The following is a 27,408-nucleotide window of genomic DNA, read 5'->3' as shown; positions in this document are numbered from 1 at the left end:
ATAAATGCGAACTTAAAACAAACGGTAAGGTTATGTAATGATTTATTTTTCATTTTAATATTTTAACAATATTATTTATATAACATATTGCAGTAATAACATCGGCATCTGGAGTCTTGTTGATTTTTTCACGGCTTCCTTAATGTTACTTGTATCAGGAATACAATAGCTTTCGTGGAGTAGTAGACTTTACTTAATTTTTGCAAATATTTAAAAACAATAATTAACAGTGCAATTTAGGTGAAATTGCAGTGGTAAGTTTCCAATTTATAATTATTACTATGTTAAACGTCTCTAAAAATAATATGTTAAAAGACTAAAGCAGTAAAATGAATGTCGCGCTTAAGCGGTAAGAAGAGGGAAATTGTTATGTGTGTTACGTTGGGAATACTGAATGTGGTATTTCACACTTACCGCGTATTGGTTCTGTGCGGAAAACAAGCAAATACGCACGATCTTGCACAAAAATTGTTTATGTGATTTACACAGTAGTTCGGATATGTTTCACTTTATAAGATACTTTTGTGCGAGATCATGCGTATTTGCTTGGTTTCCGCACAAAACCAATCCGCGGAAAGTCTAAAATTCCACATTCAGTATTCTCAACCTAACACACATAACAATTTCCCTCTTCTTACCGCTTAAGCGCGACATTCATTTTACTGCTTTAGGCTTTTAACATATTATTTTTAGAGACGTTCAATATAGTAATAATTATAAATTGGAAACTTGCCACTGCAATTTCACCTAAATTGCACTGTCAATTATTGTTTTTAAATATTTGCAAAAATTAAGTAAACTCTACAACTCCACTAAAGTTACTGCATTCGTGATGCAAGTAACATTAAGGAAGCCGTGGAAAAATCAACAAGATTCCAGACTCATCACAGACTGGGGAAAAAAAAGACAGACTTATATCACGGCCTGCTGGAGTATAGTAAACACAGAAAACATTTTAAAACAACAATGTTGAAAATAGATATTTTTGTTTTGCAAATTTGCCGTCATTGATGGAGATTTCATTGCAACTAATTAGAAATTCCTCTTTCAGGTATGTAATAAACGATCTTCGCACAAAATAATGTACGATACACGAGCGGTATGTTTTCTTTCAATTCTCGGAAATTGAAAAAGCTCAACTACGTTTCGCTTTTTCAAACTTTTCCTCGAACAAGAAAACTTCAACATACCGCTCTTGTAACGCATATTACTAATACCGCACTTAAAATTAGGACAAAGAAAACACAGGTTATGAAACTTGTTTTGTGAATGTAAGTTCCAACTCAACTGAGAATTAACACTAACTCTGATAGTCGTATGAGTAAGCTGCGGATTTTTAGGCACTAAAAACAGTTGAAATAGGCAGGCGAAATAGGCATTCAAAATTCTAAATATGCGTTTAAAAAGGCACTAACAATTTCTAATTTTTAATAGCTAACACGACCATATTATAGCATTATACACTAGTTTCTATAGTAATGCGATTATGCCAGTGAATAACTAAATATTCGTCCAAATGTAATGAGAACTGATGCCTGTTGTGTGTTCTTAAATTGGGAGAAGCGTCTCTCCACTTCACATGAAGTGATGGGGCAATACTTCAGGGATCCAATCTCAGCTGAGGACCAAATCAGTGAGAACGCAGTAACGTCAATGTCATTTGCAATCAGCAATAACACTAATTGCTCCCAACCAGGATTTCTTTTCACAATTTTCAGATAGGCTACTTATTTCTCATTGTTTCTCCCACATTGCTTGGTATTTCTTTAAGAATAGTTTCTACTTTCTTCGTAACTTACACAGCACTGTGGAGTGGAATACTCTTCGTTTCTAGTTTCGTTATGTAAGCAGGCAGCATTTCAAAGTTTGCTTTGATGAAAGCAAGATCAGATGTTAGCTTTGGGTTTGCCAGGATAATATTTGCTGCTGGATAAAAAAGAAACAAATTACAGATTTAAAAAAAATCAATAGAATAGTCAATAAATTCAAATATAATATATATTACGGATATTTAGGCAACTTTTACGCATTTATAAGCAAATAGGCATTTATTAGTGAAATAGGCAATTATAGGCACTATAGAATTCGCATATAATACTCACAATGCCTTAAAATGGATATGTAACCTAGAAGCTTGCGTCTTCAGGTTGAGGATTAAAATAGGCATATAGGCATAAATCCGCAGCTTAGTTATGAGGAATAAAATTTATTGTTATGAACTCTTACTTCACAGACTTACAACTTACTTACAAATGGCTTTTAAGGAACCCGAAGGTTCATTGCCGCCCTCACATAAGCCCGCCAGCGGTCCCTATCCTGTGCAAGATTAATCCAGTCTCTATCATCATACCCCACCTCCCTCAAATCCATTTTAATATTATCCTCCCATCTACGTCTCGGCCTCCCTAAAGGTCTTTTTCCCTCCGGTCTCCCAACTAACACTCTATATGCATTTCTGGATTCGCCCATACGTGCTACATGCCCTGCCCATCTCAAACGTCTGGACTCTCACTCTGAGACAGGAACATAGGTTAAGGGTGTTTGACAATAAGGTGCTTAGGAAAATATTTGGGGCTAAGCGGGATGAAGTTACAGGAGAATGGAGAAAATTACACTTCACAGACAATGATCTAAAGTTATAACTCAATTGTTAAAGCAATAAAATGAAATATTCGAAATATTTTCTTTCCATTAGCATGCTAAGGGCTGTACGTATATACGGTAGCAATAAAAATAAATCAATTTTTCTAAAATTACAGAACAAAAAAATGGTGGGTGGTAGAAAAATTCTGACTTCATTTTTGGAATCAGAAGATGAAATTACATAATAAACGGCAGAAATTTTACATTTAACAAAATCACTGTTGACCAGTGTTTCATACGAATTTTGAGTAATTATCTTATTTTTAGAATACGTCATAAAACAACATTTATTAGGATTTAACAGAAGAAAATTGTCAATATTCCATCTACATCGTCTGTCCAAATCATGGGCGTGGGTAGATATGGGTAAAAAAAGCTGGAACAGTTTATTTGGAACTGTTTCACAGTTGAAACTGTTTCGATATCGAAATAACCTGTTCCAACTGTTCCAAAGAGTGTTACATGCCCCAACGATGCCCATGGTTCCAACAGATAAACAGTTCAATTTCTAAACAGTTTTCCTCTTCTTTGCTGTCTGCAAAGGCCACGTGTAGCGCTATCACTGACCTCCAATCGAAAGTAGATATAATATCCATGTTCCACACGGCCTTCGTGCAACAGTAGCCTATGCAGGATCGCGCAATTTAATTGTACGAATCAAATTACCTAATAAATCTGATACTAATTAATTATTAGCTGTCTATTGATGGAGAATATGTTCATGGTGCCCTAACATAGTGTTAATTATTAATATACCGCGAAAAATATCATCGGCTAATGTCATCGTTATTAAACTATTTTACTATTTTTACTAAAATCGATTCATTTTGAACTATAGTTATTTACTGTACCCTTAACAGTACCCTACGAAAAATTGACTTTCGTTGTCATAATACACTGAACAGCTGACTTAAAGACGATTCAAGGGCTTTGAAACATCTTCCCGAAGCAGATGAGAGGCTGAAACAGTTGGAACAGTTGGCACTTACGTTGTAAACATATTCTTATGAAACTGTTTCTTTGAAACTGTTATTTTGGAACAGCTTCGTTCATGAAACAGTTACAGTCGAAACTGTTTCTTAAAAAGAACAGTTTATCCCATCTCTAGCATGGAGGGCAATTCTGTGGTGTTCGGGTAAAGGGGTATAAGTCATTTTTTTGTCCAGGTGGAATTTTGTTCCCCAGATGAACACACAAGTTCAATTATACAAGTGGGTGTGCAAAAATCAAAGAATACTAGCAGTTGGTGTGTTTTATTTGTGTAGAAAATTATTTGTAATAAGGGTTCCAAGTTTAATTTTCATTTATCTCCGAACTCATTTTTACGACTTATCTCCCTTTACCTAAACACCACAGAATTATTCCCTAAATGATGCACCTGATAAAGATGGAGTTAATAGGTAAAAGACGAAGTTAGGCCCGTAACACACTTGAAGAGTTTTCACTAGCGAGAAAGAGGCGAAGAGCCTTCCTCCACACACTTGGCGAGTTCTCGCTATCACAGATCACACCTCGCTATGATCATCTATGCGCTGCCTTCATGCAGGATGCATTTTTCTGATTGTAGTAATGACTCGTTGGGGGAAATATTATAGGTTATGTATTTACGTATATTGTCGTACTTAAATATATAACCTGTAAGTATATTGTCGTACTTTACAAATTACGTACGAACGCTATGTTGAATCAAAATATTCAGATGATGAAGAAATGGAGTTACATGAACATATTTTGTTACCCAATGAAAAGAAAAAGTAGGCCTAAAATTGAAGACAGAAATATCTGAAAATCACATTGTCTCTTAAAAAAATAAGGGCGAGTTTTGGACACTTGTTTCGATTTGAATGATGATACGTTTAGGCGTTATTTCAGGTTGAATGGACCTCAGTTTTTTGCCATTCATGATATGATAGAGGATTCTTTGCTATGTTCTGATTAAAATTATGTAAACTGTTAAGACATATAGATACACTATTTCAAGTGTTTAATTAATACTATTAAATCTCATCAAAATATATTTATTTTCAGATAATCTGATATTTGTCTCCAGATTTCTTGTTTAAGTTTCGTGTTTTTATAGTTTTCATCACGTGTATCATATAAATAGGCCTACGGGTGACATCGTACAAGTTCGATAAGTTTCTGACTGCAATTATCAGCCATCTTTCTTCATTTTCAAATAAAAACAATACAACTCATCGCCACCTGTGATATGTTTTTCTATATTAAATCGTCATAAAAAGTATAAATGTCAAACATCTTTGATAAATGTGTCAAGAAAATTCGCTGAGCTACCAATTCCAGCGAGAAACTCGCGCGAGGTTTTTGCCTCGAACGAGAATCTCTTCAAATGTGTGGACGACCATTTGAATCCATGTTATGAATTTTTTATTTTCTCGCAATACATTTCTCGCTGGCGAAAATTCTGCAAGTGTGTTACGGGCCTTACTATAATACATTCTTGATACTAGTAATGAATAGTTTGTTAGCAAGTGCTGAAGCTCGATTGAAGTGATGCCTTGAATTGGATAAACAAGTTGTTTTTGGCAGCATCCTTCAGAAGAGAATATTATAATAACGACCACGTGCAGTGTCAACGCTCGTCGCCAATGCCAGTGAACAAAGAAAACAGATGGGAATAAAATTCCGAACATGTTCCAACATGTCTCTAAACAAGTTTCAACATCTCTAGAGTGGACCGGATGTGTAATTTCCGATGCGTAGAAAGTCTGAAGACTCTGTAAGCCACGTGTTCGCCGGATGCTGGTACAACAGGTCACGTAATGTCCTTGGGGGGGCAGTATTTAAACGCTCGCAGTGGGAGAGCATCTCACACATGGTTCGATCGTGTACGACGCAGGTCGTTGATTTGTTGTAATGCAATCAGCAGTCTGAACATTTGCAGGGAACAATAAACAAGCGTTGAAGCGAATAACTAATTTAGTCACAAAGGAAATTTCAACGATCGTTCAACAATGAAGACTACCCAGAAATAATGGAATAGGAACAAGATGAGCCTTACTAAAACATCAATTTTGACATATTTAATCTTTAGATCATACTTTGGCATCATGCCTCACTTGAGAATTTGTGCCTCACTGTCCTTCACAGAGCTTATCACTCTGAGTGACATCATCTTCACAGTCCCCTTTCCTCCCTCACGTAGCTCCTAGGCGTGGGCAGATTCTATATCAGTTTCATAAGCAATATCAGTGGTAGCATAATGGCATTATCAAAGCAGAGTGTACGCGTTAGAAAACGATTATTTCATGAGAAATGGGAGGAAGAGTTTTTTTGCTGTTTAGAAGGGGAGAACATACGATGTATATTATGCTCGAAAATCCTATTAGGCAATAATAAATTTCATATGCAACGACATTACTCCTAATGTCATAAAGAACATTCTGAATTAGAAGGTAAGACAAATTAAATGTTATTTTTTCGTACTATTCCGAAGAAAATTTACGATCTTAACATTTGCATAGTATACTAAATACGACATTATACCTTAAACACGCTGCATTAAAAGGTACGAAGAATTAAATGTTGTTTGTACGTATTTCCAAAAGAAATTTATATAAAAAATATATCAAATGTGCGTAGAAAACGAAATATGATTTTCTGAAATTATTTTAGGTCGAGAACGTGCAAATCTATTAAGTAATATTGATAAACGCCAGAATATTCAAGAAAGTAAACGTAGACAACGTGATGGAATATTATTGGCTAGTTACGCAATTTCTCGCCTCTGATTTAAATCAATTCAGCGACGGAGAAACAGTAAAGAGGTTCATGATTAAAGCTGCCGAATTAATTTGCCAAATTGAATAAAAGTTTTCGAGAGTCTCACGTTAACCAAGCGCTTTCCTAATAATTCGCCACTGACCGCCTTAGCAATTACGATAAGGGGACGCAGGTCACAGCAGTTTATATTTCCCATCCTACTCTGCAGTCTCCTCTCCTAGTAAACAAACTATTTCAAATCGAGTGCCTCACGTAACCGAAAATTGTGCCCATGTATGCTTTAGATACACTGGTTTTCAAAGACACGTCTCCTCTACTAATCAATAGTGACTGATAATTTGTTTGTGTAAATGTGGCTTTATTAGTTATCTGTGCGAATAGATGACTCACATGATCCCACATGCCCACAATGCGCATTCTGGTGATATCGCTAAATAATGATGTACCTATACCGCATTTTGCACTTCTTGAAACACCACTAGGGTGACCAGATGTCCTCTTTTGTCCGGACATGTCCTTCTTTTTAGGCCTTTGTCCGGGGTCCAGGCGGATTAAAAAAAATAAATAAATGTCCTCCTTTTCGTAACTTGTATGCCTGATATTTTGAAATTATCTGATTTGACGCCTTTTTCGAGTAATTTGTCTGTAGGTGGTAGCAGCATCGACGGAGTATACTCTTTGCCAACGATATTAAATCTCCTTGCTCCTACTTGTTATGATCGTTGCTTTCATATGTAGGTAACTTAATAGTACATTATGCAACTAGCCTATAATTAAGGTAATTAAGAAGTGAGTATGGATATTTATGAAACGAGCGCAAGCGAGTTTCATAATTTTCATACGAGCTTCTTTTAATTACCATTATAGGCGAGTTTCATACGACTTTTTATGCTCGACCATATTTCTAACTTGATATTATTAATTTTATTGTATCTGACCTGGAGCAATGTCCCGTATGTTGTGAGATGTGCGCAGACGCGAAAGTATTGATTTTTTCCGAGGAACAGATGTCCACATTGACCTTGCTAGGCCATAAGAACCTACAGAGATAACATTGAAATAAAATTAGACATTGAAAAACGAGATGACAAATTGAATTTATTTGAATATTATTTACAATTAACGCTAATTATTATAGTAACAGAACATAACCTTCTGCGACAGTATTGGATTTCCAGCCTCCGTGACTTTTCGCTAATTCTCTTTCGATTGCATATCCGAGAATAATCGATACTTGCGGTTTTATAACGGTAGAAAGCTGACCTGTCATTGGCTGAACAGTTGTAACCTGAGTCGTCATTGGCTGAAAGACCTGACCTTTAATGAGTAGGTGTACTTTAATGACATGCATTAAAGATCTGCTACCAGATGTATAATTACTACATTTCGGCATGGTCGAGCATAAAATTATTTTATGTTATTAAGTTTTACCATAAGTATGCTGTAATAAAATAGATATTGACATAATTTTAAGTATAATATAGGCCTAAGCCTAAATCTAAATATACATTTTCTGTCCTCTTTAATATTACAGTTCCCTTGACTTTAACATTTTAATTAATTGTAAAATCATTATCATCATCATCATCCTTCACGAATTAGGCCTCTGTAGACCTGTTTCGGCCCCATCTAGCAGTCTTCTAAAAGGTCTTCCTGGTCGACGATGTCCTCTAGGTTTATACTGCATCATAAGTTTTGGGATTCTTGAATTTTCCATTCTTCTTACTTGATCTAGCCAATTGAATTTGTATCTGCTGATTTTTTCTTCTACTGACTCTACTACTTCTAATTGTTCTAAAATTTCTCCATTCCTTTTTTGGTCTAAAAAGAGTATATCCTGCTGTCCTCCTGAAAAATTTCATTTCCGTTGCTTTGATTTTGTTCATGTCTTTTTTCTTTAATGTCCAAATCTCGCTTCCGTATAAAAGGGAGGGTAATGCTAGTGTAATATATATTTTTATTCTTGTAGATTTTTGTACTAATTTAGCTTTTAATGTATTATTTATTATTCCTAGAATTTGTGTAAATTTGGTAATTTTCTTGTTCACATCTTTTTCATTTTGATAAGATATTTCACAACCCAGATAATTGAAATTTTGTACTTGTTCGAGGCATTGATTAGTGTGTATTATCTTACTTCTGACTGGGTCTTGTTCTAAAAATGGCATTGCTTTTGATTTTTGTGCTGAAATTTCCATCCCAAAATATTTTAATATTTTATTTAGTGTATATAATCCTCTTTGTAAATTATCCTCTGAATTGGAAATTATGACTTGATCATCGGCATAGAGTAAGGTATTTAATGTTAGAGTACTGGTTATTTTGATTCCTGATATGTAGATTTGGTTCCATTTTAAAACAATTTCATTTACATAAATATTAAATATTAAATAAAATTATTATTATTTTTATTATTATTATTATTATTATTATTATTATTATTATTATTACGTTTTATCATGATTATTTTGTAGTAAAATAGATATTATCGTACTTTTAAGTATGATATAAGCCTAAATCTATACTGTAAATATTTTGTAATAAAATAGATATTGACGTAATTTAAAGTATAATATAGGCCTAAACCGAAATCCAAGTACATATTTTTTGTTCTCTTTTTTCGAACAATATCCTCGTTTTTTAAGCTTTGTGTCCTCTTTTTTATCGATGTGCATCTGGTCACCCTACACCGTTCAAACTGTTCAATGGATAAAGCAATCAAACTAAGTTGAAAAGTCGGTGTCAGCTGCTCTCTGTGGTTATAATACCGTTGAATTTTGAAGACCACTGCGTTATTATGCTTTATTTTCTACGTAAATGGTGCTGGGCTTTATTATAATTTTTTAATTAGACCTATATACTTCGAAATTTAAAAACCATTACGATCAAGGTGTGGATACTAGTTACACGTGTAATAGTAATATGCGTTACAAGAGCGGTATGTTGAAGTTTTCATGGTCGAGAAAAAGATTGAAAAAGCGAAACATAGTTGAGCTTTTCTAATTTCCGAGAACATGAAAACAAACATACCGCTCGTGTATCGTACATTATTTTGTGCGAAGATCGTTTATTACATACCTGAGAGACGAATTTCTAATTAGTTGCAATGAAATCTCCATGTTGGTTTCTGTTTAATCACGGCAACTTCGGAAAACCAAAATATCTTTCTTCAACATTGTTGCTATAAAATGTTTTCTGTGTTTACTATACTCCAGCAGGCCGTGATATACGTCTGTCTTTTTTTCCCCCCAGTCTATAAATGCGAACTTAAAACAAACGGTAAGGTTATGTAATGATTTATTTTTCATTTTAATATTTTAACAATATTATTTATATAACATATTGCAGTAATAACATCGACATCTGGAATCTCGTTGATTTTTTCACGGCTTCCTTAATCTTACTTGTATCAGGAATGCAATAAGTTTCGTGAAGTAGTAGACTTTACTTAATTTTTGCAAATATTTAAAAACAATAATTAACATTGCAATTTAGGTGAAATTGCAGTGGTAAGTTTCCAATTTATAATTATTACTATGTTAAACGTCTCTAAAAATAATATGTTAAAAGCCTAAAGCAGTAAAATGAATGTCGCGCTTAAGCGGTAAGAAGAGGGAAATTGTTATGTGTGTTACGTTGGGAATACTGAATGTGGTATTTCACACTTACCGCGTATTGGTTCTGTGCGGAAAACAAGCAAATACGCACGATCTCGCTCAAAGTTCATTAATATTCTTAATGTTTTTTAAGCTTTATTGTTGTGTTAGTCGTCACTTCACATTTTGGTCATGTTACAGTGTGAATCCTCATTAAATGTTAAAAGCAGGATCTAATTCGTATGACTTGAGGCTTTCCCGGCGTTTGATGTAGAATAAATGCTGGTCCACAATAAACCGGAAACGAAAACGACAACAAAAACGAGAACGGAAATAATGTTAAAATGAATGTTTAAATGTGAGCATTCACAATAGTTAATTGTGAATACTCACATTTAAATGCATTTATTTTAACAATATTTCCGTTCTCGTTCTCGTCGTTTTTGTTCCCGGTTTATTGTGAACCAGCCTTAACGCTTCTCGGGTTCTCAGCCAGGTGAGTTGGAGATTTGCTTCCAAGCTTTCGACGGCTAGCTCTGCCATCTTCTTCAGGGAATGAAGTGATGTGGGACCATGTCTAGCCGGTATATATGCAATGCAACATGGTTAAAATGTTATGTTTTAGTTAACGACGCTCGCAACTGCAGAGGTTATATCAGCGTCGCCGGATGTGTCGGAATTTTGTCCCGCAGGAGTTCTTTTACATGCCAGTAAACCTACTGACATGAACCTGTCGCATTTAAGCACACTTAAATGTCATCGACCTGGCCCGGGATCGAACCCGCAACCTTTACAACATGGTCCCACATCACTTCATTCCCTGAAGAAGATGGCAGAGCTAGCCGTCGAAAGCTTGGAAGCAAATCTCCAACTCACCTGGCTGAGAACCCGAGAAGAGTTATTCTAGGATCTAATTCGACAGCAGTTTCACGACAGTTTTCCATTATGATGTACTTGTTTTTTTATTTTAGTAGGTTATTTTACGACGCTTTATCAACATCTAGGTTATTTAGCGTCTGAATGAGATGAAGGTGATAATGCCGGTGAAATGAGTCCAGGGTCCAGCACCTAAAGTTGAGGGAAAACCCCGGAAAAAACCTCAACCAGGTAAGTTGCCCCGACCGGGAATCGAACCCGGGCCACCTGGTTTCGCGGCCAGACGCGCTAGCCGTTACTCCACAGGTGTGGACGTGTACTTGTTATACCATTTGGTACGCCATCTGACATCCATGGAGGCAAACTTTACGCGTTGCTGTTTGGTTTTGACAATCACTTGTTGGTACATGTCGAACCTAGTAGATATCCGAATACAGAGGGACATATCACTGTAGCAGTTCTTTGGAACGAATTAAATCAAACTTCTTGTTTTTCTGTTGATCTGCTCTAACAGCATTGCCCAACTTCATTCTTGGAGTGCGGGGAAAGGGACTAACACAATAAAGATTACCTTGAAGTTATCCATTTGTTCGCAACCTTGCAGGACCAAATACAGGTGAGCCATTCCCCCCATAACCTCGGAATGGGTGAGGAGGTTTGGTCACATGGTGTCAAACCTTCTGCCCCCTTCCACTCCCACACAAAAATATTTATATAATCAGAAAAGTTCAATATTGCCAATGAGCATCACTGGCTTAAGAAGCTTGCGTTGCAATGTGGTATTACAAATTTATTATCGGGTGGGGTTGAGGGGGGAAAGTTAGCAGGGGCAGAGACAAGTTCTTAAGAGCGTGGGTCAGAGACAATCCTGCTGCAGTGTTGCCAATTCAGCGGTTTTCCCGCTAGATCTAGCGTTTTTCGGTGTTAGTTTAGCGGGTAAAATTTATTAAATTTGTATTGCTGATATAAAGATTTAGCACTCACAGCGGCAAAATAATATAATTTTACATTGACAATATAGCAGTTTCTGCACGGCTTCACAGCAGATTTTTAAGAATCGAGTTGGCAACACTGTGACGGTAGTTGCTTTATTAGGGAAAAAAGGGGAAGGGAAGGACAAATATATTTCTGACGGGGGAAACAAATAAGTTGCGTAATTAAACTGTCACGGTTTCGTTTCCATATTTAGAACACATTTGATCGGCGTTGCCAACTCTCTGCGATGAAGTTGCAACACGTTCAAAATCATATCAAACTTTTCGGAGTATTAAAGCCTGCAGACAAATTCAAGGTACCAATTCTGTCTCCTCTCAAAAAAGTGTATTACGATGATGACGCATGCTTTCTCATTGTAGGTTGTACATTAACAGTTCAGATATTTTCTTACGCTGTGAATTATTACATGTGTTACTGTTAACAGTTTATTTGCTGGAGCTTTATTCAAAAGACATATGTGTATATAACAGAATTTTTTATGGAGAAAGCCCCTGTGATGTATGACGTAATCTCTGGTCACATCAATTTTTAAAACGGCACATAAACAGTAACGTGAAAATTACAGAACGATGTATTAGTTTTTTTTTTTTTAATTCGGGATATAACCTTTACTCAAAACAAGTTGCGTAATTAAACTTTCACTATTTCGTTTCCATATTTAGAACATATTTGATCGGCGTTGCCACCTCTCTGAGATGAAGTTGCAACACGTTCAGAATCATATCAAACTTTTCGGGGTATTAAAGCCTGCACACAAATTCAAGGTACCAATTCTGTCTTCCCTCTCAAAAAATTGTATTACGAAGAAGACACATGCTTTCTTATTGTAGGTTTTACATAACAGTTCAGTTGCTTTATCACGATGTGAATAATTATTATTACATGTGTTACTGTTAACAGTTTATTTGCTGGAGCTTTATTCAAAAGACATATGTCTATATAACAGAATTTTTAATGGAGAAAGCCCCTATGATATATGACGTAATCTCTGGCCACACCAATTTTTAAAACGGCACATAAACAGTAACGTGAAAATTACAGAACGATGTATTAGTTTTTTTTTTTAATTCGGGATATAACCTTTACCCAAAACAAGTTGCGTAATTAAACTTTCACTATTTCGTTTCCATATTTAGAACACATTTGATCGGCGTTGCCACCTCTCTGCGATGAAGTTGCAACACGTTCAGAATCATATCAAACTTTTCGGAGTATTAAAGCCTGCAGACAAATTCAAGGTACCAATTCTCTCATCTCTCTCAAAAAAGTGTATTACAAAGAAGACACATGCTTTCTTATTGTAGGTTTTATATAACAGTTCAGTTGCTTTATCACGCTGTGAATAATTATTACATGTGTTACTGTTAACAGTTTATTTGCTGGAGCTTTATTCAAAAGACATATGTCTGTACAACAGAATTTTTTATGGAGAAAGCCCCCTCTGATATATGACGTAGCTCTCTGTTAACACCAATTTTTAAAGCGGAAGAGAACAGTAATGTGACAATTACAGAATGATGTATTAGTTTTTTTTTTAATTCCGGATATAATATTTACTCAAAACTTTTAAAACAAAAATTATATACATTTTATGAAAACAAATTAATAGAAGAACAAAATGGATTCCACAATGGAAGATCGTGTGCTGATTGGTAGGCCTATTCTATTGTAAAAATGATCATATCACAACAAGGAGATTTTAATAGATATACCGTCGGTGACTCAGGAGAAGACGAGAGCGGACTGAGGAGGAAAGGATGTGAACAGATAACGTACGACAACACGTGCAATATTTGAACTGCAGTAAGCGGAAACATTAGGTCTCCTTCTGTTCAACTTAGCTTTAATTTCCATACGCATTGTTACTCATGTTTCCTGCACGAGTAATAACCTGGCTACTGGGATGCTTATCTGAGCGATGTGTATAATAATCAACAGCGATAGTCAAGAAGGTCACATTCTTTCCGCTCGTCTTTTTCTGAGTAACGGACAGTGGGTCTCGCAAGCAGGGAATACCGACGGAAGGAATGCGAATGATATTCAAGAGTACAGTCGGAAGAGAAATGACATCGAAAGAATCAGTCTTGCGTTGTGATAGTTACATTACGACTTTAGTTTGTTCCATTGCATGTGAATACGTGTCTTGTATCGCACGGTATTATTATTTCATTCGTAAACATATGTTGCGCGTTTAATTAGCTTCGAATTTTTCTCTTGCTACGTTCTTTATTTCCACAGCGATGTCCTCATTTGTTCATCTTCTTGGAAGAGACAGTACTTCCATCGGCCCGCACCTCTCCCTCCCTCGGCGTGCCTACATACACACGTCAAAACAGACAGGAACGCCACATTGCTTTTCGGTAATTATTCCTTGCGCAAGCTATACAGTTAGTGTCTGTCGAATTAAAAAAAGCATTCGACAGGAAAAACAAAATAAAAAATCCTGAAAGATAATGTTCCAAACTAATTTATAAATATGATTTATGACTTATATGGTGAAAATCTCAGTTAATCAAGATGCTCGGCAAGACTGTAGTCAGCCCCATTACTATTTATAATAATAATAATAATAATAATAATAATAATAATAATAATAATAAATAATAATAATAATTTATTTATTTAATCTGGCAGAGCTAAGGCCAGTAGGCCTCCTCTTCCGCCCAGCCAGACTCTAATTCTAATTAAATACATTTGCTTACATAGTTATTACATTAATATCTAGATCATAAAACAACATGAAAGTAAATATTGAAAATTGGATAACTAATGTTAGTGTGACAATAATACACACTGGTAAGAAATAGTTATAATAATAATTATAATAATAATAATGGTAATAATAATAGTAATAATAATAATAGTAATAATAATAATGAGATAATTTAGATATTTATCTGTGATATATATAACCATTAAACATTGAGAAACCTGAAACAGCTATTATTGTTGACAATAATTGTTAGAAAAATATCTCGTTAGCCTATTCTTAAATTGATTTGATGTCTGACAGTCCCTGACATTACTCGGTAGGGAATTCCAAAGTCGAGGAACAGCCACAGTGAAAGAAGATGAATATGAGGATGTTCGGTGGGATGGAATGGATAATATTGAGGAGTGTTGTGATCGTGTGTCTAGGTTATGATGGGTGGATAAATTTTGAAAACGAGACGCAAGATAAACAGGAGTGGAGAAATGCAATATGTGAAAGAGAAGGGAAAGACAGTGGATTTTCCTACGATCTTCTAGACAGAGCCAGGACAACATTTATAAATGTAAATCATATGATAAAAATGAAAAGAACAGAACATATTAATTTGAGTATCAATAGAAATTTAAAGTTAGTTAGATATACTGCTGTTTGCAGATGATGTGATATTTTTGGCAGATTCTGAAGATGGCCCCCAACGTTCTGTTTTTCAATTGCAACTCGCTTCTGAGGAGTACGGGATAAAAATTTCAGTCTATAAAACTAAAGTAATCAACTTCATCGGAAAAAATCATGTCCGCAGCAAAATTTTCCTTTATAAGAAATCTGTGAAAAAGGGAAAAGATATTTCAACAAATTTAAATTGTTTTAATTATGCAATAAATACTATTACTAACATTTTCAAACCTTCTCTTGCCCAAAAACATACAACTATGAAAGCCTAGAAAACATTAGGGAGACCTCTTCTCATGAATGGTTCAGTGAAGCTTGGACCATATGTGACGAAAACTGAATCACTACCAATGAAATGAAAATTTTAAAAGCCGCGGACTGTACTAAATTAAAGAACAAGATATATTGGAAGAATTAAAAATTGAACCTGTTTTAGAGAAAATTAAAAATTACAGACCGAAATCTCATGCCATCTACAAGAACACCACACCAAATAATGAAATATGAAATAGTAATATGCGTTACAAGAGCGGTATGTTGAAGTTTTCATGTTCGAGGAAAAGTTTGAAAAATCGAAACGTAGTTGAGCTTTTTTAATTTCCGAGAATTGAAAGAACACATACCGCTCGTGTATCGTACATTATTTTGTGCGAAGATCGTTTATTACATACCTGAAAGAGGAATTTCTAATTAGTTGCAATGAAATCTCCATCTTGGTTTCTGTTCAATGACGGGAATTTTGGAAAACAAAAATATCTATCTTCAACATTGTTGCTTTAAAATGTTTTCTGTGTTTACTTTACTCGAGCAGGCCGTGATATAAGTCTGTCTTTTTTTTTCCCACAGTCTATAAATCTTGTTGATATTTTCACGGCTTCCTTAATGTTACTTGCATAACTTTAGTGGAGTTGTAGAGTTTACTTAATTTTTGCAAATATTTAAAAACAATAATTAACAGTGCAATTTAGGTGAAATTGCAGTGGTAAGTTTCCAATTTATAATTATTACTATATTGAACGTCTCTAAAAATAATATATTAAAAGCCTAAAGCAGTAAAATCAATATGTCACTTAAGCGGTAAGAAGAGGGAAATTGTTATGTGTGTTAGGTTGGGAATACTGAATGTGGAATTTTAGACTTTCCGCGGATTGGTTTTGTGCGGAAACCAAGCAAATACGCACGATCTCGCACAAAAGATCTTTGGGGTGTCCGCTAAAACAATGGAGTGAGACTGTAACAAACGACTAGGCCTAATACATTAGTGAAAAGGAGAAAAAAATAGACATCGCAAAAAATATAGCTAACTTAATGAAGTCTTATTGAAGGTAAATAAATAAACAAAGAATTCGCAGAAGGTTTGTGAAGTTCGAAACATTTATCGTCTATTCTCAGTCATTTTATTTTTATCTGAACTCATCGTTAATTCTTTTATAAGATTGTCATGGTAACTCAGACATAGTCCACACTGAATGTTAGCCTAGACTCTCTGGCGGTCATGAGGCATTCTACAAAAACATGTCTACGTCAGCGGCATGCAATGCCACGTGGCTAATGCAACAACAGCTGTCTTCCTTGCGGGGGTCGCATGTGCTTGAAACATATGGGAGTATCTGTTCAAATATAATTTAATAAACTGACATTAATTAGACCTTCTAATGTGCAATATAGACTAGCGTCGTGCATTACAGGCGGTATGTTCGGTTCGAGTTTGTCGAGAACAGCGAAGTTCGATATTCGCCGATGTTCGCTCTGCAGGAAGAGGCCTGTCGAGTTTGTTTCATTTTGTTACAAAAATATTCGCTGTCCTCCACTCGTGTTTTAAGCTTTAACAGCTTAAAAATGTTAGCACAGAACTTGCGATTACTTTTTCATAGGAAATGAGACGAAGTTTCTGCTGTCTTGGTTGCTGTTCGAACATTGCAGGACACTACACTAGTACAAACATCACAGTAAGAGTGTTTAATCCCATTCGGAAGTGTTGAAAGAAAATTAGTATATTACAGTATGTTGGTACCACTGCATGTGCATCAAGTACCGACTTCACCATATTTACTTTACGTACTATTTTTTATTTGTCGTATAACATCTATATTCGACCTACAATAATAGAAAACGTGAAAAGATTTGGTAGAATAGAAATTGCACTGTCGTTGTCATGGAAATGATTGCATCATATCCGATAAACCATGTCTAGGGAAAGGAAGTTCATGCTGTCATATATAAAGCCATCCAGATATGGTTACCTATCTATCGAATTAATATTGTATTTAGAATTAATATTATATATTATTAATCTGTATTGTATTCATGGAACAAGCTGAGTCTGGTTATCACGAGGAAATGAAGTCGCCCGGCTGAGTAATTTATAGTGCACGTGTATAAACAATCTTAAATCACGCGCAGAGGGCCACAATAACATTAACTCTCTCATCACAAGTAAGATGGTTAGAGTAAACAGCACTCATGTGATAAACTTAAAAGATGTTATCCATACATGCCTACTATTGGCTATTAATGACCTCATGGTTAAAAATACATCTACCCCTAATTGGATGCCGATGACCTCATAGAGTGGAGTTTTTCATTTCCTCGGATAATATAAGCATGAAATTCATTACCAGAGGCGCCTTTTGCTACTGGGAGCTCTACAGTTGAGCTCAGTGTTTGTATTTTGTATATATTATAATAAATATACTCTACAGTTTCTTCGAGTCATCATTTCGGGACTTAGGTTCCGAACGAATCCTAATATTTATAGTTTATGTGATTACACCACAATGCATTTGCATATTTGTTCTCTATCGTTGTGTGAATATGCTGAAAGATTATCAACCGTAATCTCACTAGACGTTTTGATTTATCTACAGAAAATCAAAACTCGAGTGGGATTTAATTGACTTTTACACGATTAGAAGAAAGTATATAAAGATTAGAAGTAACGAAGTACTCCAATGCAATAAAATATTAATTGACTTACGAAAATACAACTGTCTTCAAATGTATTATTGTACCATCTCAACATTACAAATATTACGCTAGATGCATGCTAGATGGCAGTAGTGAGCAATGCCTTCTCGTCGATAAGTTCTCGATCTATTATTATACACGATGGCAATGTTACTAGTCAAGAAGGCTTTGTTGATTCAGTTTCATTTTTATTAAAATGCAACATTCCACTTCAATTATCCGAATCCCAGTAATCAACGTCACTTGACAGCTGATTTTTAATAAATCTTAATATTAAACAATCTCTGATACGTGACTATCCATAATATCATATAGCAGAAGCTATAACATAACCTAACTAATATACACAAGTGTTAGAAAAGTTTTAATTAACGACGATGACATAAAAAATAAACATGAATAATTTTAAAAGGAATAATTATTGAATGTACAATTTTCAAATTTGAATGTTATTGGTGGTTCAATTGATGTTATATTGGACGTGTGCGTAATAGAAGTGGAACTCGTTGATTTGGGCCTACATGGTGTATTCAACTTATTCAGGATTTCCGAATGGTGCTCTTCATTTATTTGTAAATCGGATTTCAGAAGATGCATAGGTATGATCAGTGATTTTTATTAATTCTTGTTCTTGAATGCCAATGCGAGTCATATTTGAAACTACTGTGCATCAACTGGAGTGGTTTGTAATTTTATATATACATATATATATATATATATATATATATATATATATATATATATATATTTTTTTTTTTTTTTTGACGTCCAGACCAGCGCAGTTTCAAATGTTGGCAAACAAAGAAACAAATGCTAGGGACGCGATAAAATTGTGCGATAAGCAACCATGATTGGTTGAAATACGTCCTTTCGTGCCGTTTTATTGGTCAAAAGTAGTATGACGTAGTAAGAGTGTAATAGTCTACATAAATCACAAATTTCTGAATACAATGATATTACTTTTATTGTGCATAAAAGTGCATATTTTGCCTTTATTTATAAAAGCATCATATTTTAACATTTATGCAGGGAAACTGCATATTATGTAAGTTTATTTGTATTTCTTTCATTTTTAAAAGTGTGTAACCTCGTAAACACGACTAATTTATGTTTATGAATTTTGAACGCAACGATGACGCCCTCATAGGGAGCCTCTCAAGTTAGCAATTGGTATTCCTTTACTGCAGTCTTTAGCAGATTTCGATAGAACAATATCCAGTTTAACATTAGTTCCAGGAAATGTAGGAGATAAAGTGAAAGATAAAACAGCAAATATTCTTTCAAAAAATCCTGGCTATTATCAACTTAAAGAAATTCGAGATATTCTCGAAGGAAAAACACCTCAAAAACCAATAACATTTTCTATAGAACAGCTCACAGCTTTTGTGCAAGCCCCTCTTACTTCTTGTGATGTAGAACGAAGTTTTTCGCGCTACAAAGCTATGCTGAGAGACAGCAGGCGAAGAATGACAACAGAAAACATACGTCACTGCTTAGTTGTGAACTGTAACAGCATGAATGGAGCATTCAGGAATGAGGCAAGCACTTCAAAATCCACAGACTAAACGTAACTTACCTATACCTTATTATTCTGTTAAAATAATCTCAGACTGATAATGCATATTTTGTAGCATATTTATCTATTTTTACGGCATAAATGCATCTTCTTCACGTTTATAGGGCATGAACTTCTTTTCCCTGACCATGACTAACGAGAAAGAAAGGCTCCGGCACGATTCAGAGTCACGTGGTTATCATGGTCTAGTCATGGCCACCTTGACATTCGCCTAATATAAATACATGTTCAGAGCTCTAAAAAAACAAAGGAATTTCTACATTAAACTCATGTTAAACGTGCATTTATATAATTATAAACTTGTTCAATGTTGGCCATGTTATGACTAAGAATATGACGTCGCACCTCTAGCCACGCCATAAACGATGTGAACGAGTCCATTCCTATACAGGATGGAAGTGAAATAGTCCTGCAGATTGAAATTGACGATAAGGTACACTTAAATGAATAGAAAATCTATTATGACGTTTTGTGACGAATGCACGGTTAATTCGAAAAATGATTGGAAAGTTTCAGTAGTCTGGCAACATCGCCGCTAACACACCCCACTTTCTTCTCGTAATACACATGTAAGTGGTGAACGAACTCAGGTCTGTCTGCCTTAGTGAACGACTTTCCTTCTCCCTTTCTGGCTAAAATGTTGCAAGCTGGTCGCATCGGTCAATGGCTTCAAATTAGTGGTTTTAACAATTAAATTGATACAGAAACCGTCCACGCTATTGAAATATGCCAGAGGGATAAATTATTCTTTACTAGATTTTCTATCTATATGGACAAAAATCACGATCCTATTCGCAAAAGCTACTGAATGAGAGGGTGATAAACATTTGGGAAATATATTTTTTTTCTGAGAAAACTATAAACTTTCCACCAATATAGTACTACGCTTTCTTGTTACACACAACATGAGCTATTCGCTCTGAAAATCTGCAGGGTTATTTCACTTCCACCCTGTACACGTGGGGAGTCCGCATGTCAGTTTTCAGCCATCTTCCGTCTAAAAATCATCGTCCTGGCCGAAACAGAATCAACGCACCTTGTTTCGAAACAAAAATGACAGTCATTAGACAGTTGCGAACAAAATGACGGCAACATTTTAATTTTATATTAGACAAATTTTTATATAGTATGGCAAGGTTACCAGATTTTGTTCACAATTTACGGGGACAGATTTCGATTTATGAAAATAACTATTTTTAACATTTCTCTCAATTTGTCATTCACGTACATTCTTTTTACACGCCTTAAAATAATCCGTGGCGCTACAGCCCGTGAAGGGCCTAGACCGACCAGCCGGCTGCTGGCCTCACGCCAACATGCCGAAGCAGAGGTGGACGATCATCCAAAAAGAATGGAGGTATCGTGTGTTTAGCACGATGATCCCTCCAGCAGTTATAGCTGGCATTCGCAACCGGAGTTCGCTACCTATCGTAGCTCCCCAAGTACATCACGATGCTGGATGGGCACCGGTCCCATACACTGGCCGAGATTTCATGAGAAAATTTCTTCCCTCATGAGGACTCGAACCAGAGGGCATTCCGTAACGCGAGCGCCTTAAAATACTCATTGTTTTTACACACTAAAAATATTAATTCTGCTTAACTGATGGTATTTTTCAGAAGAGTTGATAGTTTTCTCAGAAAATATGTTCGTCATTGTATAGATTGTCTCATAAGTAATGTCGGTTATGGAGCAAAATATTAGAATGTGTTGTGAGAAAAATTAATCTAACCTTTAAAGTAAAGGCTATTCAGCCATTAACAGAAAAAAAGATTCTTTCCCAAATGTTTATCACTCTCGTATTCGGTAACTTTTGCGAGTAGGATCCTGATTTTTGTCCATATCAATAGAAAATCGAGTCGCTCATCTGGGTATTATGTCCCTCATTGTACAGTAGTAGCAAAAAAACCGGACCGACCCTTGTAGCTGATTTCAGAGCCTTGCTCACTCCAGAGCCACGATAGACTGGTAACTAAGTCTTTCGTGTTCAAATCCTGCCTGAGAAGAAAACTTTTTTTTGTTCCTTATTCAAATTTATTCCCAATACTTCTCGATTGCAGCGATATTTTACTACTTAATTAACTTATTATTCCCAGAACATGAATTTCACCAGCTTATTTTCTAATGGCTTTCGAAATGGGCTACGTCAGCAGTCGAAACTACAACAATTTCAATAGATTACTCGCTATCTTGTGAATGCGGGCGTGGCATGCGCAGTGGCTCATTTCGGGGACTTTGATTGTTCCGTCGGTCCGGTTTTTTTGCCACAACTGTACAGATGCCTCAAACTAGCAAGCTGTCTCGTTCGCACAGGCGCATAGAGCACTTCTCCCCTACCACTGTCCGCCTACTGCAAAGACGTTTTATAGTTTAACCTAGACTCACTACGAGCGCTGTTCCTCGACCAAAAATTGAACACTTTCGCGCATCTCCATCTTGAGGGTGAGTGTCATGTGACTACAATATGTTTACATCACGACTCCGCCTAATTTGAAATAACATAGAAGGTTATTCAGTATTATTGAATGTGTTAGGAGTAAGTGCGTATTAATTTAATCAGTAGTGTGTGTGTATATAGTGTTTATATAATTTAAATGAATCGTTCTCCTGTGATATACGTGAAATCACAGTGTAGGTCTACTACCGGATCTGTGCTACATATGAGGGCTATACAAATAGTAGTATTTTAATCATATTTCTTTGTTATAAGTGAAACTATCGTGTGCTCTTGTGCTGCATACAACTGTACAAATAGTGTTCTTTTATCATTTATTTTCATCGTACTCCTATATAAATTCCGTAAGTGGAATCATGGTGCATAGTTGTGCCGCATACAACTGTACGAATCGACGTAAGAAGGATTCGGAAATTTCTTTTCACAAGTAAGTTAGTTACATATTGTATTAGGATATTGTAAAATGACTGAGAACATTAGTACATATTTATTGTGTTAATAGAAGAGAACGTTTTATAGGAGTAAACGCAAGCTTTTTAGGTTTCCATTGCAAAAGCCTGAGCTTCTCAGTAAATGGTTATCTGCTGTTAAACGCGATAAGTTTATACCATCAATTCACCACCAGTATTGCTTTGCACAAGAAGATAGTTACATAGCATCTCTCTAAATTAATTTTATTTATGAATCAATAAGTGAGTCCAAATAAATCTGGTTAAGTATTTTCATACTATCTAGATATGGCCAAGTTACAATATTTTGACATTCTTGCACATATTCGATTTAATTCCGCAATTTCTATCAGCATGACCTTTCGTCCGGTATTTTTCACGACCGCAAGATGCACACAATGTGCAAGATTAAGTTAATGTTCTCACTCGGTTATTGAAATATATTTCAGGAAGCCTATCCTACGGATATGATGAATTATGTAAATATAAATACCCCCAAATGACAAAGACGACGAAGATTGTTGACTGACAGTTACAGGATTAATATCTTTGATTATTTGATGTTATACCACAAGAATGCAAGTAATTACGTTTTATGATTTATATTTGTCTTTATCCTTGTTACTCTTAGGCTCATGTTTAGTTGTTTTTATGTTGTATAGTAATAAATCTTAGTTTGTTTTACGATTGCGTTCTATCAGCATTGCTTTCCGTCCGCCTCAAGATGGCGGCGAGCGATCGCTTCAATTTGGGTCCAGTCGTATCTTCTGCGCAGCTGGCAGTGTGGGGACTTGGCCTACTGCTGTGCACTGTGGATTATAACGGTACAGCTCAGTTCTAATAACAGTTGAGAAGGCTGCATAGGGAGGGTACATCTTGAATATATTGTCAAGAGGTCAACTTTTCAGATAATATGACTATACCTGGGTATCGGAGCCTAGGTGGGCCCCCTCTGTTAGCTCTACTACTTCCCCTATCCAGGCAGCTTCCTAGTTTGAGGCCTCTGTACTGTCAGTGACACAGTTCATCTGCCCTGGAAGGAATGCGGGGTTGAGGTAGCAGTTTCGCACTAGTAGTGGATGGAGTGGATGGAGGGAAAGTTAGAAATACAATGTAGCATGCATTATAAAAACATTGATTTACCAATTCCGCGCCACGTTACTATGGAGTACACTACACATGAAAGTTATATTGCTACGTCTTAACTTTTAATATATATTTACACCAGCAATTCTATTAAGCAAACGTTCACCTTCGTCTTCCAAGTACAAATGAAGAGAGAGACATTTTTTTTGGAGAAAATATAAAGGGGATTAAGCAGAGGGTATTCACACCAAAAGTACCGTTAGCCAGCCGCTTGCTCCAAAGTTAGCCTCACACCCCTCCAAACAACACCCCTAACTTCCCCAAGGTTCAGGGCAGATGAGCTGTGTCATCGACAGTACATTACGCTCAAACTTTAACTATCTTTGTGCAAACGCACTCACCACTTTGAGGTCGGAAAACTCTGGATCTCCTAGCAACGGCCTCTTGGCGAAGGCGAATTTGAAAGCCTCCACTGTGCGGTGGAGCACAATCATTTGGTTAAAGACGTTGTGGAAGTCCGTGGGATCGATGTTGTAGCCGTCCATGATATTGAGGATGTGGGCCAAAAGGACGCCGCCGCTGGGGAGAGGCGTCGTGTGCAGCGTCAGTTGGTGTCTTTTGTAATGCAGGCTGACGTTTACAGCCGGCGTCCACTTCGTTCTGCAGTCAAAAATCACAATTGAGGCGCTGACATGGGAAAGGTAGTAACTGCCAAAAACAAAATTTTTCAGGGGAAGCAAAAAACAAATTTATGAGCACTTTCTCACTTGCATTATTACAGAAACTACTTTAAATGAAAGGCATACACTCATGTTTGTGTTACATATGAAATTTGAAAAGTCTGGCACAGATTTATCTGTGAGATCCTATTTTATGAAAATACAACATTGAAATCACTCCTTACCCAAACTGAGAATTAACGTTATTTATACATTATGCAGAAATTTTTCGGTAAAATGCATGATAATTTTCATCGAGGAAGTCTAACATAACAAGTCTCTCTTTTTGGCATCAGGGACGACTGGTCTTCTTTCAAGGCGTTGCAAGCACTGCAAGTTAGTGATTGACGTTAATGACTGTCCTTTCTTAAAAATCCTGTGCTCTGTCCACATTTCAATGTCATTAAATGACTGTCTTGTTTTTATTAGAGGAAACTCAGCTCTTGAGAGTCTAATCCAGTTGAGGGTGCTGATTTTGATAGGAGTTGTATTCAAAAACTTGTCGCATTCTGCAGAAAAGTCGAAGAAATCCTCATCCTTCATCATTATTACATTATTAGGCCTTACCTCTTCTGGAACCATGGTCTTGCATCTTTTTTTCTTTTCTCTATGATGCCAAATTCCCTATCACATGGCATGTAGGAATGTTCTGAAACCAGGAATTTCAAGTCCACTGAATCGAAATGTTTCTTGGCAATAATGTAAATCAGGACCATTAGAATCATCCGATTCTTATTCTGCCCTGGACAGTTATCAGCCCACATTTGTCTAGAGACACTCTGATGTTGTAAAAGGAATTATTACCTTCTCCGCGCCAACAGCTGTGCACATACAACTTACAACATCTAGTGACTACGTTTCCAACTTCGTTTCATTACATACGGACATACTACCTTCTCTGTGCCATTGGCATGGCTATTTACTACCTTCTCAATGAAAAACCTAAAAATTAGAATTTTTGGCAGTTACGACCTTTCCCATGTCAATGCCTCAATTGAAGAACTGCATTATTTTTATGTCTCATTTCACTGCGCACTTATCAGGTATCGACTCTAACGCGTTATGTCCCCATAATCCCTTCATCCGTAAAGTCTTAATTTTAGGCATCCCATGGAGTCGCTGTCCTGGGTGAGAAGGAAGTCTGTTTCTAAGTCAACCTGTTGAATGTTTATACACCTTAGTACAAGGACCATCAGCTCGAAACACTACGGAGTTCCGTTGCTTCGATGCCGCGTGGTTTAGAGAGAAAAGAAATTGTTCCAGTAGTGAAATGTTGTAATTTGACTTCGGAATTTGATACATAAAAAGATGCAAACTGATGTTTGTGTATTATTATTAGTCTATTACTATTATTAGTCCATTATTATTATTATTATTATTATTATTATTATTATTATTATTACTACTTATTTACAAATGGCTTTTAAGGAACCCGCAGGTTCATTGCCGCCCTCACATAAGCCTGCCATCGGTCCCTATCCTGTGCAAGATTAATCCACTCTCTATAATCATATCCCACCTCCCTCAAATCCATTTTAATATTGTCCTCCCATCTACGTATCGGCCTCCCCATAGGTCTTTTTCTCTCCGGTCTCCGAACTAACACTCTATATGCATTTCTGGATTCGTCCATACGTGCTACATGCCCTGCCCATCTCAAGCGTCTGGATTTAATGTTTCTATTTTATTGTGTCACGTGCAATGCGTGCAGTTCTGCGATGTGTAACTTTCTCCATTCTCCTGTAACTTCATCCCTCTTAGCCCCAAATATTTTCCTAAGAAACTTATTCTCAAATACCCTTAATCTCTGTTCCTCTCTCAAAGTTAGAGTCCAAGTTTCACAACCATAAAGAACAACCGATAATATAACAAATAAAGTGCTGGGGCAGTATGAAATGTTTTTCTTTGTCTGAAAATAACCTTTATTTTAAGTAAAGTCACAAGTAAACATTCCTTCACAAACTCTTATACAGTGAAGGGCTGTAAGGTGGCTTTTAAGCATAAGTGTACTTGTAACTGGCTCGATTAACGAATGCACTTAGACGCACAACCTCCTAAAGAAATAAATTATGCAACACTAATAAGATTACAATGTAAATCGAATATCCAATATGAATGAAAATAGCGCCTAAAAGTATGTTGCGCTTAATAAATTAGCTATCCTAATTATGAACTACCTTGAACTAATAACATAATTACTTGCAGTACCTCTTGAAAGATATTATTTTTAGCTGTTCAGGTATCGATATCCTTTCCTGGCCAAATATTCTGCGTATTAGTTAGCATGAAAATTCGAATAATATCGCTGGTATGTTCATTATTTTTTCACAAGATTCAATATTTTACCGTATTATTATATTCAATAACTGGAGAACAGAAAAAAATATATGAAATTTTATATTTTACACCATTAATCACAGGGCGTTGGAAATCAAAATTTTTATGTTTCGTCATGAGTAAAATCGAAATGGTGAGTTTATTTGCTATATTTCACAACATTTCGTAAAAATGTTCATATTATGAACAGATCTTCATTTTCCCAGCACGATCTTCCTTTGATGTATTTCTGATCTATTGGAGAGTTCTGGAGACGAGATTTGGTTTTATTAAAGTACCAATAACATGTGTCATACCATGTTTAAATTACTCAATTACCAGTGTACTGTACAGAACAGAGCGTTGCCAATGGTGGCCGAATTCGGCTATACGTAGCTTAATTTTTAGTCACGTAGCTTATATAGTAGCAGAATGGTCGTAGCCGAATTGAGATTCGATCGAGTGACGATCTGTGAATACTCGCTTTTCTGTGTAAACCAGGCCTGCACAAACAGCGCTCAACGAGCGTGCGCGAGCGGTGTTTACCGCTCGCCGAAACGGAGGGGAAGATACGTCAGAATGACATAGACTTGTATTTGGTAG

The 27,408-nt window shown here is 35.9% G+C and overlaps 1 protein-coding gene and 1 long non-coding RNA gene across 3 annotated transcripts in view; one reads left to right on the top strand and one right to left on the bottom strand.

The window, feature by feature from the left end:
* LOC138714828 (scoloptoxin SSD14-like) overlaps positions 1-27,408 on the bottom strand; it is a 134,145-nt gene that overhangs the window by 43,730 nt on the left and 63,007 nt on the right. For both annotated transcript variants that reach the window (XM_069847002.1, XM_069847003.1), the window contains exon 6: positions 24,172-24,430. In XM_069847002.1, the coding sequence (XP_069703103.1) occupies positions 24,172-24,430 (259 nt within the window). The remainder of the gene's footprint in view (positions 1-24,171; positions 24,431-27,408) is intronic.
* On the top strand, positions 9,837-16,438 carry LOC138714832 (uncharacterized). The gene is made up of 2 exons (XR_011336094.1): positions 9,837-10,022; positions 16,346-16,438. It is a non-coding gene; the product is annotated as an uncharacterized lncRNA (long non-coding RNA).

Source organism: Periplaneta americana, chromosome 15 (genome assembly GCF_040183065.1).
Source record: "Periplaneta americana isolate PAMFEO1 chromosome 15, P.americana_PAMFEO1_priV1, whole genome shotgun sequence".
NCBI classification, from domain to species: Eukaryota; Metazoa; Arthropoda; class Insecta; order Blattodea; family Blattidae; genus Periplaneta; species Periplaneta americana.
This window is presented reverse-complemented; position numbering and strand designations above follow the sequence as displayed.